This window comes from Hydractinia symbiolongicarpus, chromosome 11 (genome assembly GCF_029227915.1).
Source record: "Hydractinia symbiolongicarpus strain clone_291-10 chromosome 11, HSymV2.1, whole genome shotgun sequence".
NCBI classification, from domain to species: domain Eukaryota; kingdom Metazoa; phylum Cnidaria; class Hydrozoa; order Anthoathecata; family Hydractiniidae; genus Hydractinia; species Hydractinia symbiolongicarpus.
This window is the reverse complement of record NC_079885.1, coordinates 26,558,828-26,575,677: the sequence shown is the minus strand read 5'-3', so window position 1 is coordinate 26,575,677 and position 16,850 is coordinate 26,558,828. Positions and strand designations below refer to the sequence as shown.

Here is a 16,850-nt window from a genome sequence, read left to right as displayed (position 1 = left end):
TCTGCATTATACAATTCTGTATCAAATTCTTTATCTGTCTCTGCGTACTCCGCCATCTTGAAATAAGTTTGTTTTGACGAGCGTAGAAAAGCAACATCATCAGAAAGATAAAATGCTACGCTTGCAAAAATACTACAATCTGATTGGCTAGTAAATGCCCTGTGCCGTTACGTAGCGGGAAAAAGTTGAACTCGATTCAACTTTGTCCCGTTTTTTCCCATTCTTGTTATCCCTTGGGACAACAAGAAAATCGTAATGCGCATGCTCACGTGATTATTATCCCGTTCCCGTGTCTCCTACCAAACGGACAAGTGGAAACCCACCTGAAGGGTTTTCACGATTTCGTCGCCTACTCAACCTGTGCACCAAGCGGCATCTCATAATGTTCCACGGGTTCACCTTTGTCACGATCTTGTCTCCTACCCAACCAAGCGCACCAAGCGGCATCTCATACGTTCAACCTGTGCACCAAGCGGCATCTCATAACCATGTGTACACCTATTCCTGCTTTCTGCTTCGCGCACAGATAATCACGTAATAAAGTACTTGTTGTTACCTCTTCAACTTTTATTTGTTAATTATAAGAAGGCATACAGTACACAAGAATATGTTGTAATTATAATTATATAAGTTATAATTCGTATCTCACGTGGATTAACTTTCGCGAGGTCTACAATATGCATTTCGCGAAGATTAATTTTCGCGAATCAGTCATGTTAAGAGATGTGTCGTAATTTTTTTTTAATTCTGAAATTTTTCTAAAGCCGTGAAATTAACACAAATTCCCATGTAAGTAATTATTCGTGTTATTATTTACAGGTACCAACATTTTTGACAAAATATTGCACGTTTTAAACGTTGTTTAAATTTCAATTTTGAGCGACTTGAATCCGGCTCAATGATCTATGTTTTTATTCTAATTTTAGCTGTTCATAGATAAATTCTCTCATCGTGCAATTAAAAAGTTAAATATTGTGTAATAGTTGACTCTCTCATCGCACGAAGAAGAAGAAACTTTGATGAATCGAATATCATTCTGCGGTATAATCAATACTTTACATAAAAGTTTCTCTGTAATCCACATCCAATCGCTGCAAAACAACCGCACCTCCACATAAGGTAACAAAAAATATTAACAAAATATGATATAATAAAATAGTAAAGTAAAAAAAAAAAATGCTTGTGTAAAAATTCGTTCACTGATTGACACGTGACTATGTGTCATTCAGTTTGGATGACAACTGAGAATCAAGATCTTCCAAGCGCGAATTTATTGCGTTCTAAAAAAACAAACAATAAAGTGAAATTCGAGTAGAAAATGGTACAATTCATATGCTAGACTAGTTTTGTCCCATTCATAAATTAAATGCTAAAAATCTCAGTAAATTAAGTTAAATTTTAACACACTTTCAAATTTCAGCGTTATAATTTTCGAGCCAAATATTTTGGGCAAACAGCAAGCACCCTGTTTTGAAGAAAATTATCGCTAAAAAGTTGCGTATACAAAACAACAGAGGCGGTTATCAAATGCAGTTGATTTTTAACAATTTACCTTTGTTAATTTTGAATCGTTTTTAACTTAATGCCAACGGTAGCCGTATTTTATATGACTAGAGATTTCGGACGGATTTTTCTGGAAAGTTTCTCCACTTGTAGTCTTTTGATTTTAAAGTATTTTGGAAAATTCTAGCGGGGAGTGTTAACAATGCATTTTACAAAGAAAATATGTTGGATTCTCACTACTATCACTCACCACCATGAAAAGCTATTTCTATATTTATTAAAAGAAATATTATATTTGAAATATATATATATTTATTAAAGAAATTTAAATATTCACAAGAACATAAAAATCCGTATAGATAGTTGCTACAAGTACTTACCATTGCTTCTTGAAGTCTATCCTTGCTTGCCATTAATGTGCCTGGACTCATTGACATCTCGAATAAGCTACCTCCCAGATATGTTTGCTAAAAAAGAAATAATACTACCACTCTCAGAGTAAGAAATTTTGACAATGTTATTTTAGTGGAGTTAGTTGATCGATATCATTCCTCATTGCTAAAGTCGGGTTTGGGGAAGCGATAAATTTGTGCTACAAATATTTGTCCGAACATATCAGCATTTTTAATTTTTTTCTTATAATATAAAATAGTGAGTTACACTCAATACGTAGGAGCTATAATTTCAACAGCTAAAAGAAAATTAATGAATATTTTATTCTTTAAAAAAAAATGCGATTTATGGACACTTTCTTTTATCGCAGATTTCATCGAAATAAAAGTGATATACATGTTTACCTGTTTACTTAAACATAGCGATACCACATTTTCATTATTTGTAGTGATGTCTCTGCTATTCTGCAATACAGGAGAACCAGCAAGAGATAACAAACTACAACAACGAAAATTCTTTATCAGGACAAAAAGATTATAGCTTTTATAGCCGCAATAATGCAAGGTGGTTACAGAAATATTAAAATGACATTTCCATAACTCATTTTTACAAAATTAAATGGTACTTCTTATGATTGCGATGGCATTTAAGTCAAAAAACAGATGACAAAAAATAACTGATATAACTGAATCAACTCAATTTATCAATACATATCATGAAATATGAGCATGCTTATAATGTAAAAATAAATTTATCCAAATACGAAAATTACCTAATCCAAAAAAAAAATGCATGACTTTTTTTATTATTTTCAGTAATTATCCTGTAATAAGTTGCAATGTTTATAAACAGCAAATTAACGAATACGCAATACATACGTTTCTCCCATCTTTGGTTCTCTTGCAGTAGTTAATGGTTTCCTGTAAGAGAAAATAAAAAAGTTACAGCACAGTGTGACTTTTATACAAATGTAACTTGGAGGACGATCTAAAATTTACGACACAGAACCTTTTGTGCTAAAGTTGTGGTAATCATATTCAATTTTTAAAATAAAGGATTTAATTTCCTATCTTTTGTATTAAACAACATCCTTACAAAATTCAAAGATGTGCAAGGCCAGAGTAAAAATACCTGGGATCAAATTTCGGTGTAATCATTGGCGTCTCCATCACAGTTCTACCTCTACCTGCACACATAGGTGTTTGGTTGATTTTTTTGGTGCTAAACAAAAATATAAATAAAGATAAAAATTTGTGCATGTGTAAAATGTCTCATTATAGGAGGTGGGCGGGTAGGTAGATGGGTTGGCGTAAGGGAAGGCGGGTGTCTTGTTGAGCAGGGCGGGTTGCGTTGGAGGTGTCAAACATGTCCTACAACCAACTTCTCTTGTTTTAGGTCATAAAAATTGGTATAAATGTCTAAGCCAATACATTTTAAATAATGACTGTCAGTAATATTGTTTGTCGATGTCAGCATTTTTCATAAACATTCCGTTTTTTAAGCACTATTATTTTGTACTAGATTTTAATGATTCTTGTTTCAAAAGTACTTGATTTACCCAAACTAGCTACTTACGTTCCTTTCCCAGTACGACTTCTTGTCAATGGTGCATCTTTTACTAATGGTGATGGTCCCACTGGTGCAGCACCCTATACATTTTAACAGAATGGCGTGAACAAAACAAACTAGTTACAAAGCTACGTCTTGTCATCTCCTACTACTTCTCTAACAGTTTTTCTTTCTTTAAGGCCACAACTTTTATAAGAAGATTAATTACAGCCAGTTAATTGGAAAATATGTTTTGGTAAATTAATAATGCAAATGTTTACTAAGGTGCATTTATGTTCTGCACTAACCATCAATGTGATGTAAATAAGTGGCAACGTTTCTTATTTTGTCTCTCTCAGGCAGCCTTTCTGAGATCAAATTAGGCACAGAACAAATGCAATCTTCTGCTGAAATCACCACATTACAGAGCATTACATGGGTACAAACACGAGTAGATAGGCGTAATTAAAACACAAACTTATGCATACCCTTTTCCGAGTAGATCTTTTCACAGTTGACACTACAAGTAAAAGCACTTTGATGAGGGGACACACAACATACACACATACACATAAATATAGAAAAGGTTAATGTATAATTAATTTAAAAGATAAAAAGTAAAGTCAATAGTGACTTACTAGGTGCTTTAAATGTGACATCAGCTTCCTCTTCTTGTGGACTAAAAATTTTAGTTTAACTAAGATTACTAAGATAACTTAGAGGGAATTTATCATATGGAAAAATATATAAAAAATAAGAAACCATCTATAAAAGAACAACTTTTTGTGGCTTTTGATAACCATTTTAGTCGCTTAAAACTCATGCACATAACTTACATGTCATGAAAACTAACATCTTCAGATACTGCAGAAGAAATCTAAACACAGACAGCAAGCGTGATTTTACTTTATACGGTGAAGAGTTCATGACAAAAACAACGAGTTAACAGTTTGACGACAACTTTTTTTTGTGATTTAGATGCCATAAAATGGTTAAAAAAGACTAAACTCAACTGCAACGAAAATTATTTTTTGCACCTGTTACCTCAATATAGGGTTTTTGAATTTATATGATAACCAGTTATAACTTTTCGATGTTTAAGGCAAAGATATAATTTAAGAAATATGGTTGCAAAAGCAAGTTCCACCTGCTAAACAAGATTAATATTTTATTATCCAGGTCATGACAGGGTTCGAATTTGAGAATAAAAAGCCCAATTTCAATATTTTGTTGATCCAGGAGCACTGTAGGCAACTTGTCATAGATCTTAATTAGGTGCTAATTTTTATTTTGTTGCGACATTCTTCATAATTTTAGGAAAATTTAGAAGTTTTCGGATAAACTAATAACTAGAGAAAATTCAATAGACCTACCTGGATTTCCTAATTAACTTCTGTTTTGAACAACACAATCCATTTAATCGGACAGTTTAATTAAAGGAACAAACCCGTATTTTTTAAAGATTTTGACTTGTTTTGTCAAGGAATCCGCCATTATTAAGCCGAAAAAAAAAACATTTGAGGGTCAATTGTTCTCTATCTTTATAAACTACTGACCCAATCCTGAGGATTGTCCTAAAAACCATTTTTTAGGATCATTTTTTTCAGGGGTTTTCGGGAGATTATTTAGTAAAGTAATAGCTCTTTATTTTTAAGGTTATTTAGGATGTTAGGTGTGGCAAGCCTGAAATTGCAAATTGCTACCTGCTAATATTTAGATTGGGTCAACCTATTGATCAACTGCCATTATTTTATGTATATTTGAAATTTATAACGAAATATTTCTTTAAGATATACTTTAAAATTATTTATATGTACATACCTCAGTGAAATCTAAGCTTTTCAAATCCCCACCAGCATCTGAAACAATGATTCATAGTATTAACTTACTTATTTTCCAAGTGTCGCTTTGGACATGACATAGGACACAAAACGTAAACAGGGAAACAAAACACAAGAGAATTATGAAAAAAAATAAATCTACTCTTACTTATAAAATCATTAATTTTCATTGATCTTATTTCCTAAAAATTAAAATAATCATAAAAACAAGGTAAATACAGTTTTGTAAAAATATATTCATACTGTATCGCTTCTTTACTTGAAGTCACCTGAAGCACACTTGAAGGGAATGTTATTTACCAGTTAGAAAGATTAAATTACTAGACCAACCTTTTTTATCAGTAGTTTTTGTGTTGTAAACATTCTACTGATATCTGCAATGATAGATTTCTTTTCTGTTTCCATCCCCAATATTCTTCTTTCAACTACAAAAAATATAATACAAACAAATACATATTTACTACAGCCGAAGAATGCTGTGAAAGCATAATTCAAGCAAAATTGATTTGTTTTATGAATGGTCAGAGCAAATAAAAGATTTAAAAAGAAACTACGATAAACTACATACTCTGAAGATCGAAATCTCTAAGGAAAGCTTCTTTCTTCAAAAGTCTGTCATCACTACCATCAGCTATAAGCGAAGCATCTGGATCGATGTTTTTATTTTTTTGGGCTAGTGGCTTTCTTGAAATACGTCTTGGCATTTTAATTTTGATCTAAATACAAATATATAAATGTTAGAATTTTTCTTATGTTAATGTACGTTATCATTCTTCTAGTTGCTAATTACGGAATGTGGCACCATAGATTAGTGGTTATAGCTTTCGTACCCCGTGCGGGAGACAGGGGGTTTGATTCCTCTTGATGGCGATTCAACATGGGGGAGTGAATGTTACCATAGCCCCGAGTTAACCCAAGCCATGTGAGCAAAATTGGGGAGATGGCACACTGTGTGAGCCATTGGATGTTGCCAGGAGTTGTCTAGTAGAGCGCATCTCTAATTGGGTCTGCGTAGCTCATAATGAGACAAGAGAGGAGTTGAACGTCCTTCACCACACCCTAGTTTAAAGTCCTATATGGAAGTCCTTTGGAATGCCACATAGTGTTGGTGCCCTTTAAAAAACACTCAGTTCGGTATTAAGAAAGGCATCCAGCTGTAAAGCAATGTTAAAAACTTCTTATTAATGGCTGTGAGAACAGTTTAACAGACAAACTGGTGAACGGGACTAAACGGGACTCAGGAGTGAAGGTGTTGCGCATGGTAGGACAGATCTCAGGTGTGAGCAGCTATCACATCACAAGGTATAGATAACACTAAGTTAGTGTTATCTACCATCGGATGGCTAGTATAAATGTTGGTACACTCAGAGGTAGAGCAGGTGAGGTAATTGAAATGATAAATGTGGAAAATATGCACATTTATATCTATCTATTTAAGGGTGCCCATTTGAGTAAAACATGGTACAATACGTGGAATCACAATCCTGATACTTAATTGTGTGCGCATCTAAGTGATTATGTAATGCCCGATGCGCACACAGAAATGGAGGTAAAAATGTAAACAAACCAAGCGGACAAGTTACCTCCATTTCTGCGCACGCAGGAAAAACACAGCACTATGGTTGAGTGTGTAGAAGGTGCACTAAAAAAATTATCAAAATATATTATTTATATAGCTAGCTATATAAAGACAAAATAAAAAATTATGTCTTACAATAGACCTTCATGAAAAGAAAGTAATGTGGCATAAAATTAATATATAACAAGTTCATACATCTGTGGGGTCTGGTATGGTGCAGGACAAAAAAGGAGCCACGACGGGATAGCTAGCTAAAAAATCCCGGAGCTAGCTAGCTATTTGTTTAAAAAATTTTCTTGGTAGCCCAAATAGAAGCTTTGATTTCACAATTTCATTTCAGATTTGTTTACATCTAATTATAACTTTACCTACTAAAAATACAAAGAAGTAAATAAATATATGTAAATTTTACAATATTACAGCTCTTCGTTTTGTTTTGTTTTGATTTATTCCCGCGATATAAATTCGATTTAAACAGCGCATGCGCTAACTTTAACCCGATATTTTTTACTGCCGTGATAATTAGTTTCTACACAAGATGGCTGAAAATTCGATTGAGGACATTTTCCTAGCAGAAAAAGTTGTGGATTCAGGATTTGGACAGGTAAGACGTATGTGCATTTTTTATAAAAGTAATGGTATTAACGTTTGAAATTTTTGAATATTTGGCGACGACCATTTTTTGAAATAATAAAGACCACCCTTCCCTGGCCACCAAAAAGGCAGCAACGACCAAGGAGAGGGCCCATCGAATGCCAGCCGACCCTAGAAAACAAAAGCTTCATAAACGAAATCGAAACCTGATTCCAGTTCACGTTGTTTCTGTTGTTCAAATATATTAGAGTAATTACAAATTTTTCTTTTTTTAAAAAAAAACATTGTGTACTGACAAGGCAGCAAAAAGTTGCCAACTTTATACAGTAGGTTAGCTAGTTAGCTAAAAAGGTGGTAGCTAGCTAGCAGAAAAGGTTTTAAACTCCTGTTGTTTTTCATTTACAGAGGTTTCAAAGTTTCATATGAAATAGAAATGGCTGTGAGTCATAATTAAGGATCTGTAACAGGGCCTCGCCATTTCACTCTGGGATGAAGTGGAAATCCCATACTTTTAAGGTCATTGAAATTAGTGAAACTTTATCAAATGTAGCAATATTGATTTTCCACTCCAAATTTATAAAGCTTTTCACACACATTAACTGAAGCTGTGGCTGGAGTAACTTCTCTCTATTTTTAGGAACACCTTAAATCCTTGTGTAGCCAAGGTCTCAAAAGTTATTATATTTACCAGAAATCCTTGAATCAACTTTTGGAGAAATTTCTAAAGGCTTTTTCTCAATTTACAAACATCTTTCCATGACTCTTGTAGACTTTATACTTCTGCTTGTCTCTTGCTAGTTAAGGCTAAGTTTCGTTGCAGGTACCTGTGTACACGTTAATATAAAATGCATAAGTTTTTTTAAAAAAACTCTCTTTTTACAATGAGTACCAAAGAAAAAATACGAAATCTTCCATTGCAGGCATTGTTATAGCAGCAGCAGGGTAAACGGTGAAAGAAAAAAAGCGGTTATGATTAGAAATTGAAAAAATATGCTCAAATCTTTAGTTTAAACAATAGTTCATTAATCATTCTGGTAATTTCAATAGAAAAAAACTTAGCAAAAGTTGAACATTTCCAACTTTTAAAAAAAACTTGTAAAACTGAAAAAGTTGTACATCATTCCTGTTTACAAGGTATGCTTTTTTATCTTACCTTTTAACAGTCCATTTAAACTTACCATGTATTTTAGCTTTTATTAGCCCTACATTAATATACTAACCAGGATGTCTGGTTTCTCAATTTACAAACATCTTTCCATGACTCTTGTAGACTTTATACTTCTGCTTATCTCTATCCTTGACAAGGTAATTCTTCTAGGAGATTTTAACATCAATCTATTAAATTTTGACAAGGATCTTAAATTTTCAAAATTCATTGACACTCTTGCTAGTTAAGGCTAAGTTTCGTTGCAGGTACCTGTGTACACGTTAATATAAAATGCATAAGTTTTTTTAAAAAAACTCTCTTTTTACAATGAGTACCAAAGAAAAAATACGAAATCTTCCATTGCAGGCATTGTTATAGCAGCAGCAGGGTAAACGGTGAAAGAAAAAAAGCGGTTATGATTAGAAATTGAAAAAATATGCTCAAATCTTTAGTTTAAACAATAGTTCATTAATCATTCTGGTAATTTCAATAGAAAAAACTTAGCAAAAGTTGAACATTTCCAACTTTTAAAAAAAACTTGTAAAACTGAAAAAGTTGTACATCTTTCCTGTTTACAAGGTATGCTTTTTTATCTTACCTTTTAACAGTCCATTTAAACTTACCATATATTTTAGCTTTTATTCGCCCTACATTGATATACTAACCAGGATGTCTGGTAATTCTAACACAATTATCGATATATATAATTTTTTCTTCTTATATATATCGCATAAAAATATATTGCATTTGATATTCGTGTTTCCGTTACATCATTTTTTAACTCAGCGGGGGGTCCGGGCAGAGACAGACGACAGCTATTATTATAGAGATATTCAATTTGGCTCCACTACCACAGCTCTTAGCTCGCTTAACATACTGAATTTAGGGATAATTTGTTGAAAATAGTTCTTACAACGTCATATTTAAATTTTACTTAAAAAGTCTTTTAAAATAATAATTTAAAATATTTTAAACCAGAGAGGCAAAGCAGATGACCATTTATACTATATATAGTTATTAAAAAAGAGACAATTGTATATATAATATGCAAATAAGGCCCAAAAACGTGCCACTTATTGCACAAAATTAAGTGATTAATAAATTTTCGATTTGTTTAATTTCGTGTCACATAAATCAAAATATTCAAATTAAAATAACAATATATATACCGATTCTTATTTTGATTCATGGACATATTTTTTGAAAAACTGTAAAATTGGATTAAAATTACAAAAAACGCATCACAGCTCATATACTGTTTTTCTATAAATAAAAACATAATCCAATATATATAATTCAATTCAAACTAACAGTTTGTTACTAAAACTTGTCATGGTTTTTCTGGCAGTTTTGTTTGCTATGGGGAATGCTAGGCATGTAGATTGCATGTTATTTGTATTCAACAAATGGGAAAGTAAGGTGTGTAGCTTTGTATTGTTAGGATCCAGTAGTTTTTTCACCATTTTAAAGACTGTTATGTAGGCATATAGGTTTTTATTAAACAGATACTGTGTAAATTTTATTTACGAAATTGCCTCACTTGTCTTACTTAATATGTGCAGGCATTTACAGCATTTAGACAAGATGTGACTATTCAGGGAAATTAGCTTATCATCCTAAAATAAATTAAGAACAAAATTATCTAAAAAAAAACTTTAATTGATTTTTCTTAACTACTCTCTTCTATTTGCAGGAACAAGGTTTAGTGTATAATATTTTTGTGTGCTTGAATCCTTTGTTTACTTCAATCAGTTATGTTTTCATTGTGCTGGACGCAAAATTGAAGGTACATCCATCATGCATTTAAATTTTTCTGTTTGAACATGGCCACCATGTTTTCAGAAGGAATTAATTTAAAAAAAATTTTTTTGTCTTTTTAAATGCAGAGGATGATATAATTTTAGCATAGTTTATCATACTTGCTAAACACATAAGTTATACAAAGTCATTTGTATACGATTTTTTAGCAAGATGGAAAGAGGTATTATAAAATTAAATGGGTTCGTTATACTTGGGAAGCTGAAGACTCCTTGGATCATATGAAAGAATTATTGGATTTATTTTGGTCGGAGCACAGTGGAGTACAAAATGGTAAAGATAAAAGTACCACAGGGGAAAGTGTTGAACAAGAGAAGAATAAAAATAAGGTAAATGTCTTTTGGGAAATCTAATGGGTAATAATAAACCACCTCCGACCACTCCAATGATCCCCACTGACCTTCTAATCACCCTTCTTCAACTCCAGTGACTCATAAAGAACCTTTTTTCTTGGAATCCCTTAATCACCCAAACTGACTCAAGATGGCAGCGATTTTGACTTATACCTTAAAAGTAAATTTTTGAAATCTTTTTCTGATTCCTTGAATTTTTTTAAGAAATAGAAAAAGTAACCAGAGAAAAAACAATGCTTGTGGATTAGACATGGTCGAATAATAATACTTTTTCACTATCGAAAAGTTAAATTTTGACCCTCATTACATGTCTTATTTTATATGGTTTATTGTGAAATATTAATAAGGAAGCTTACACTGGTTACGTGGTGTGTTTTATATTTTACATAGTCTGAGGGTAATGCGTCTGAGGTGAATTCTGCCAAAGCAGATGAAGTAGAAGAGACTAATCCTGAAAGTGGTCTTGCTGTGAGTGTTTTGTTAAAAGAAGACGACAACAGTCAAATGCAAGGTAGATGTTTCTTACAATCACGATTTATCTTCGTAGTTTTTAAATAAATTATTCAGAATTTTTGAATTTTAGCATAAGCGTGATCATTTTTTTTTTGCTGACAAAATATGGAGCGCGTATAATTAGTTTTGCTTTTTATTTTAGCTATGCCCGTGTCTACAGATGTAGATAGTTTAACACATTCAATTACCCAAAGTATATCATCGACTGTGGACGACAGTAACTTGGCGTCTAAAGTCGTGAAGTATATAACTTTACAGAAGCATACGTGCGATGTGTGTCTACGTTCTTACGGATCCGCCCAATCCTTAAAAACGCACATTAAATCACATCACCAAGAAAAATCCTTCCAGTGTGAAACATGCCTTAAGAGCTTTTCAGAACGGTCAACTTTAAAACGCCACATGTATATTCATTTGGAAGAAAAACCATTTAAATGCGACCACTGTGAGAGAGCCTTTAGCGATAAATCCACACTGAGAAGACATATCATCACACACACTGGCGCAAAAAGATTCCAGTGTCCTAGTTGTAACAAGCGATTTACACGCAACGAACACTTGCGACAACATATGTACATTCACACTGCGGAAAAGTTGTACAAGTGCGAAGTGTGTAATAAAGATTTTCGGCAGCGTTCCACACTTAAAAATCACATGTTGTTGCACCGTGCTGAGAATGGCTACAAATGCGATTCGTGCGGGGCGTTGTTTTCCCGCCAACAACAGTATGATAAGCATGTGTTATGGTGCAATGGAAGTTTAGAGGGCGGCTTTAAGTGTGATCTTTGTGATAAACCTTTTCAGGATCGCAATAGTTTAAAGCGGCATATCCTAATTCATTCTGGCGAACGTCCATTCAAGTGTGACCATTGCGATCAGTCGTTTAATGATCGCTCCATACTTCGTCGACACGTGTTCACACACATTGAGAAAAAACCTTTTCAATGTCAACTTTGTCGTAAAGAATTTATACGTAAAGCTTCTCTTGTTTCGCACTTGTCGTCGCAACATGCTGGAGAAGCCGGGCAACCTGTTTACGAGTTGGTCCAATCATTAGGCTATAACTTAAATGAAGGTATTTCATTGGATAACGAGACGCTCAATCAGCAAGTTCGATTTGTTATTCAGGAACCAAATGCAACCGAAAACCCGATTAGCCAAGTTGAAGTTTCGTCCGTTGAGAATGATGGTGTTTCCATGCTCGCCCACGCTGTTTGTGATATTCCGCCAACTGTTTTAACGAGTATGGAAAATAAACCGGATGTCGAAGAAAATAATATAGACCAAAACCAAGAGATACAGATGCAAATGGACGAAGACCTGCAACCAGGAGATAACCAGTTACTACAAGTCCAAATTATTCAAATGGACGATGGAAACCAGTTCGTACAATCCATACAAGCTATAGTTCAGGAACACGACGAAGAAACTTTCGAACATTCAGATTTAGTTGTGACTGAAAACATTGTAGTGGAACAAGCATCCATTGAAAGGAGACAGACACCCCAGGAAGAGAACACTGATCAATCTCTACCTGATGATCATCCTTTGTCTGATGCAGAAGCAGATCAAGAAGTTTCGGCCGCAATAAGTGATACCCTGGTTTCTACGAGTGATGATTATAGTGAAAAAAATATGGACATTGAAAGTGTTTAAAACGGAGAGTGACCGCATAACCATATACACCGCAAAAGCTTGATCAAACGCGTCCATGATTAAATACACCAGCCTTAAATAAATCCCTGGCAAAAATTTTTAATTTTAATTAACGTCGGGACCCTGCAATTACCGATGCGAACGCCGACCTGTAAACAAAAGTGATTCGCGTCGGCAAATGTTTGCCGATAGTTATTGTTATAATGAACTCTGCCTTACATAAACACCCCTTGGAAACGCCCAGAGGTTTTTTGTGTGCGCGTTTACGATATAAGTAGATGTATTTTTTTCATGCGTATGCGCTTCATATTTTTTCTTCCTTTAAACATGCTGGTTCAGAAAGGTAAAATTATCTGTAATTTCATGCGTCGTCTCATTTGTTACTTACTTCATTTTCTTACGTCACAATGTTAATTTTATATTCTGTATGTCAAACAAACCTTATAATATCCATTCTGAAAAAATAGAGTTAATTTATAATTCTTGACTTTTGAATGTGTGCGCCACCCTACCGCGTTTGGACGTTTTTAAAGAAACTAAGGTTGAGAACATGAGTAGTTGTAACTGCTAACTCGCGAAATTGCGAAAAAAAGCAAATTTACTGATGTAACATAGGGGTTAGACCAAAGAAATTTTAATCTATTTTAAAGTTTATAAGAAATATTTAGGCGGAACCCTTATTTAATGTAGAAAAAAATGTGTAATCTTATTGGCCCAATCAAAACAAAAAGGTCTGCAAGTAATTGTTACCTATTTAGATTTTTCGAACAAAACTTGACGATAGCAAAGTGTTTTCGGCTCAAAGTTATGAAACTTTAGGTGACAAAAAGTAGGGTTAGCAAAAAAATTAGACATTTTAATAATCACGTTGGAAAAATTAAGACATCTTACTTTTAACGTGTTTTAATTTCCTCTTAACAGTCACCGTTGCTAAGAGTAGTAATTTACAAGCCCCCTGACTGCTTCTACAAGACCCCCGCTGCTTCTTTGGTCTCTCATGTTCAGCTTTGCGTACCTTAAGGACATTCAATTTCGCGGAAATTAGTTTTCAAAAAAAATTATTGCAAAAATTAATCCTCGCGAAATTTATGACCCTTCTAGGTTATATTGGCTGAGGGTGAAAACGCAGCAGGTGTCCGCACAATATATAACAAATACTTCAAGTTTATGTTTTTTATATCTAAGTCCTTTATTTCTCGCGCAATTCGCGAATTTATTTCTTGTGAAATACTACGATTTATTAACTTTGCGAAAATTAATTTTACTGAGGAGGTACATCGGATATTCACAACTCTGTCCCCAGGACTTTTTTTCTCTTTCTGATAATTCCGGACGGCTATTTGTTCTCGCCGTCGGTTGGCAGAAAGAGAGAAAAAGCGCTGGGGACGAGACTGCGAACGTTCTATCTTACGTAGCCAAAAAAAATCTTGTTATATATGGGGCAGAGGCGGTGCCGGGAACTTAAACTTACTAAACAGGAAAAGTGAAAAAAGAGGGTTAAAAATTTGATTAGCCGAGAAGTAGGAAAATAAATAGCTTTTCTACGTTAGAATAGTTCACCACTGTGAACTCCTAGTAGTAACTGTGTGGTGAGATAAGAAGGTTTAGAGTGAAAACAATGTTTTAGCGCGGGTCAGCTGTTAGGCACACAAGAATGTAATAGTGGATATTATATTTTGACATATCAAAAGCATCCGGTATTTTTCTACCACCTGCTGATAAACGCCATAAAAGAAAATTTGTAAATTTACGAAAGAGTATACAAACGTAAATAAAACAACATATCGTGTAATAAGCATCATAAAGCACTATAGCAAATGTTCTGATTGTTTTCTGCGCGTTTTGCCAATTTTTTCACAGCAGCTTTTGTACTACTTCCGGTATACACACCACAGATTTCACGTAAATTGGCTTGGTAACTATGGTAGTGGGCACACTTACTATGATTCATGTGTGTGTGTGTGTGTGTGTGTGTGTGTGCAGTTCATAATCCTGTTGCAAAAATGAACAGACCAAGTGATCTATTATAACTATAATGAAGTGAAGTCAAAATATTTGGCGAAATAGTGTTTAACCAGCGTTCCTAAAATTAACAACACAACGAGACGGGATAGGTAAGAAAAAAAACTATTTCAGGTTGATATTCCGTGTATTTCAACAAAACTCTTCAAGAAAACAATGACTTTAGGGAAGAACTTTTTGCAATTTTGGAAAAAGTTCTGTAGTTTCTCCGAACTACAAATGTTTCGAATAGAAAATTTAAAAGAAAATAATCGGCATTGGATGACAAAGTAATCGTGTACTAAACTTTTGCCCTTTAAATAACTCCAAAACGTAAATAAAATTATCACAGTAGAAATAAATAATCATTATTTGGCAAAATTTTTTGTGAGTAAAAATAAATTTTAAAGACCTGCGACAGTTTTTTCAACGAAAAATCTAAAATGGATTAAAATAAAGAAGTTTTGTGGTGAATATGAACGACAAAAGTTTCTTTTGCAAACACTTTCTTCCCTTGAAAAATCTTTAGAGAAAGTCTGAATATTATATAGAACAACACACCCTATGGTGGCTTGAAAATTTTGTGTTTGAGATACTTAAAAGTCATCACCAGTGAGTGCACTTCAAGTTTAAGTCCAAATTAAAGTAATGTAGTAATGAGTAGTGTGTGTTACGAGTGGTAACTTTCGCGAGTAAAAAATTTACATTACTCGAGTAATTGAATAGCTTTTTTTGTTCTATTTTATTTTTCTCCTGTGTATTTACTTTCGCAAAAGACATTTTGTGTGCATTAAGTGCCGCCAAAATTCGCAAAATTTAAAATTCTCAAAAATTCAAAAATTAGCACGCGACAATTAATACACTTGGTGGCATAAATGCTTCAAAAAGTATTACAAGGCTTGGCTAATAGGATTTTATCCCTACAAACAAAAACATCTAAAAAAATATATTATTTATACAAAAATAGTTATCATCAGCATTTAACGTCCGTACGCAGCTAATGGCAGGTGAATGTCTCGTTTTTCTTCGCTTTGAAGAACTCCATCGTCTGATTGCGTTGAAACTTCCAAAGACTTACTCTCCTCCCTTGCTGGTACCATGACACGTGCGGCCATTACACTTAATGGCACAGTGATGTGTTTCTTTGACGCTTGTACATTGACTCGCCTACCCCCTTCTAAACTATGCGCTGATTGCGTAATTTTCCACTTATCTTCGATTGATTGATCAAGTTTTTTTAATATTTCATTGTTTTGTCTGTCTAAACTTTGTCGCACCTTCCGAACATGTGGTTCTCCAAAAAATATCAAATTTCTAATCTTGGCAGCTTCTTCTTTGTCGTCTCCGATATGTAGAGATCGTCTTTCTCTTCTATGTTTTATGTTTTCGTCGTAACTGTCGTGATTAATCCTCGTCAAAAATACGTCGTGATGTTCTTTAACGACGTCGCGACGTTTAATTCTGTCAATCACTACTTTATCTAATACACTGTCGCGTATAACCTTAACAGGATTTCGAATCATCATATTTTTTACAGATAAACAGGCGCTAAAACTCCACCAGCAACCACAAACTATTACTGCGATAAAAACAAGCTTCATAGCTTTCTTTTTTATATTTTTAACGACTTATTTGAACTTCCTCAGTATCACGAGGAAATCATTTGTTCTGATGTTCAAACACAAAAACATTCGATTCGTAAGAAGAGTTCGAACACATTAAGCATAATTAACCTCCTAATCTTTTGCGCCTTTTTTGCTGCATTGTGTAATCTCCTGATCGTAAACATAAACAAATGGAACATCAAGGCATAATAACAGAGATAACCAAGACAAAACTATGGAGACTGCTGTGTGTTTGTGGACAATTTCATTATATTTCTCTTAATATCTAATCATTCGTTA

General features: G+C 33.7%; 2 protein-coding genes across 2 annotated transcripts; one reads left to right on the top strand and one right to left on the bottom strand.

The window, feature by feature from the left end:
* Positions 1–543: 543 nt before the first annotated feature.
* Positions 544–6,001, bottom strand: LOC130614324 (borealin-like). The gene is made up of 13 exons (XM_057435751.1): positions 5,854–6,001; positions 5,616–5,710; positions 5,434–5,467; positions 5,266–5,303; positions 4,281–4,321; positions 4,083–4,123; positions 3,933–3,964; positions 3,472–3,545; positions 3,028–3,117; positions 2,775–2,816; positions 2,301–2,394; positions 1,884–1,970; positions 544–1,280 (listed from the first exon to the last, which is right to left on the bottom strand). Exons 1-13 carry the CDS (start codon positions 5,987–5,989, stop codon positions 1,215–1,217), a joined length of 870 nt encoding a protein of 289 aa, XP_057291734.1. The 5' UTR covers positions 5,990–6,001; the 3' UTR covers positions 544–1,214.
* Positions 6,002–7,367: 1,366 nt separating this feature from the next.
* Positions 7,368–13,539, top strand: LOC130614369 (zinc finger protein 391-like). The gene is made up of 4 exons (XM_057435795.1): positions 7,368–7,468; positions 10,573–10,752; positions 11,167–11,287; positions 11,432–13,539. Exons 1-4 carry the CDS (start codon positions 7,403–7,405, stop codon positions 12,943–12,945), a joined length of 1,881 nt encoding a protein of 626 aa, XP_057291778.1. The 5' UTR covers positions 7,368–7,402; the 3' UTR covers positions 12,946–13,539.
* The last annotated feature ends 3,311 nt before the right edge of the window (positions 13,540–16,850 follow it).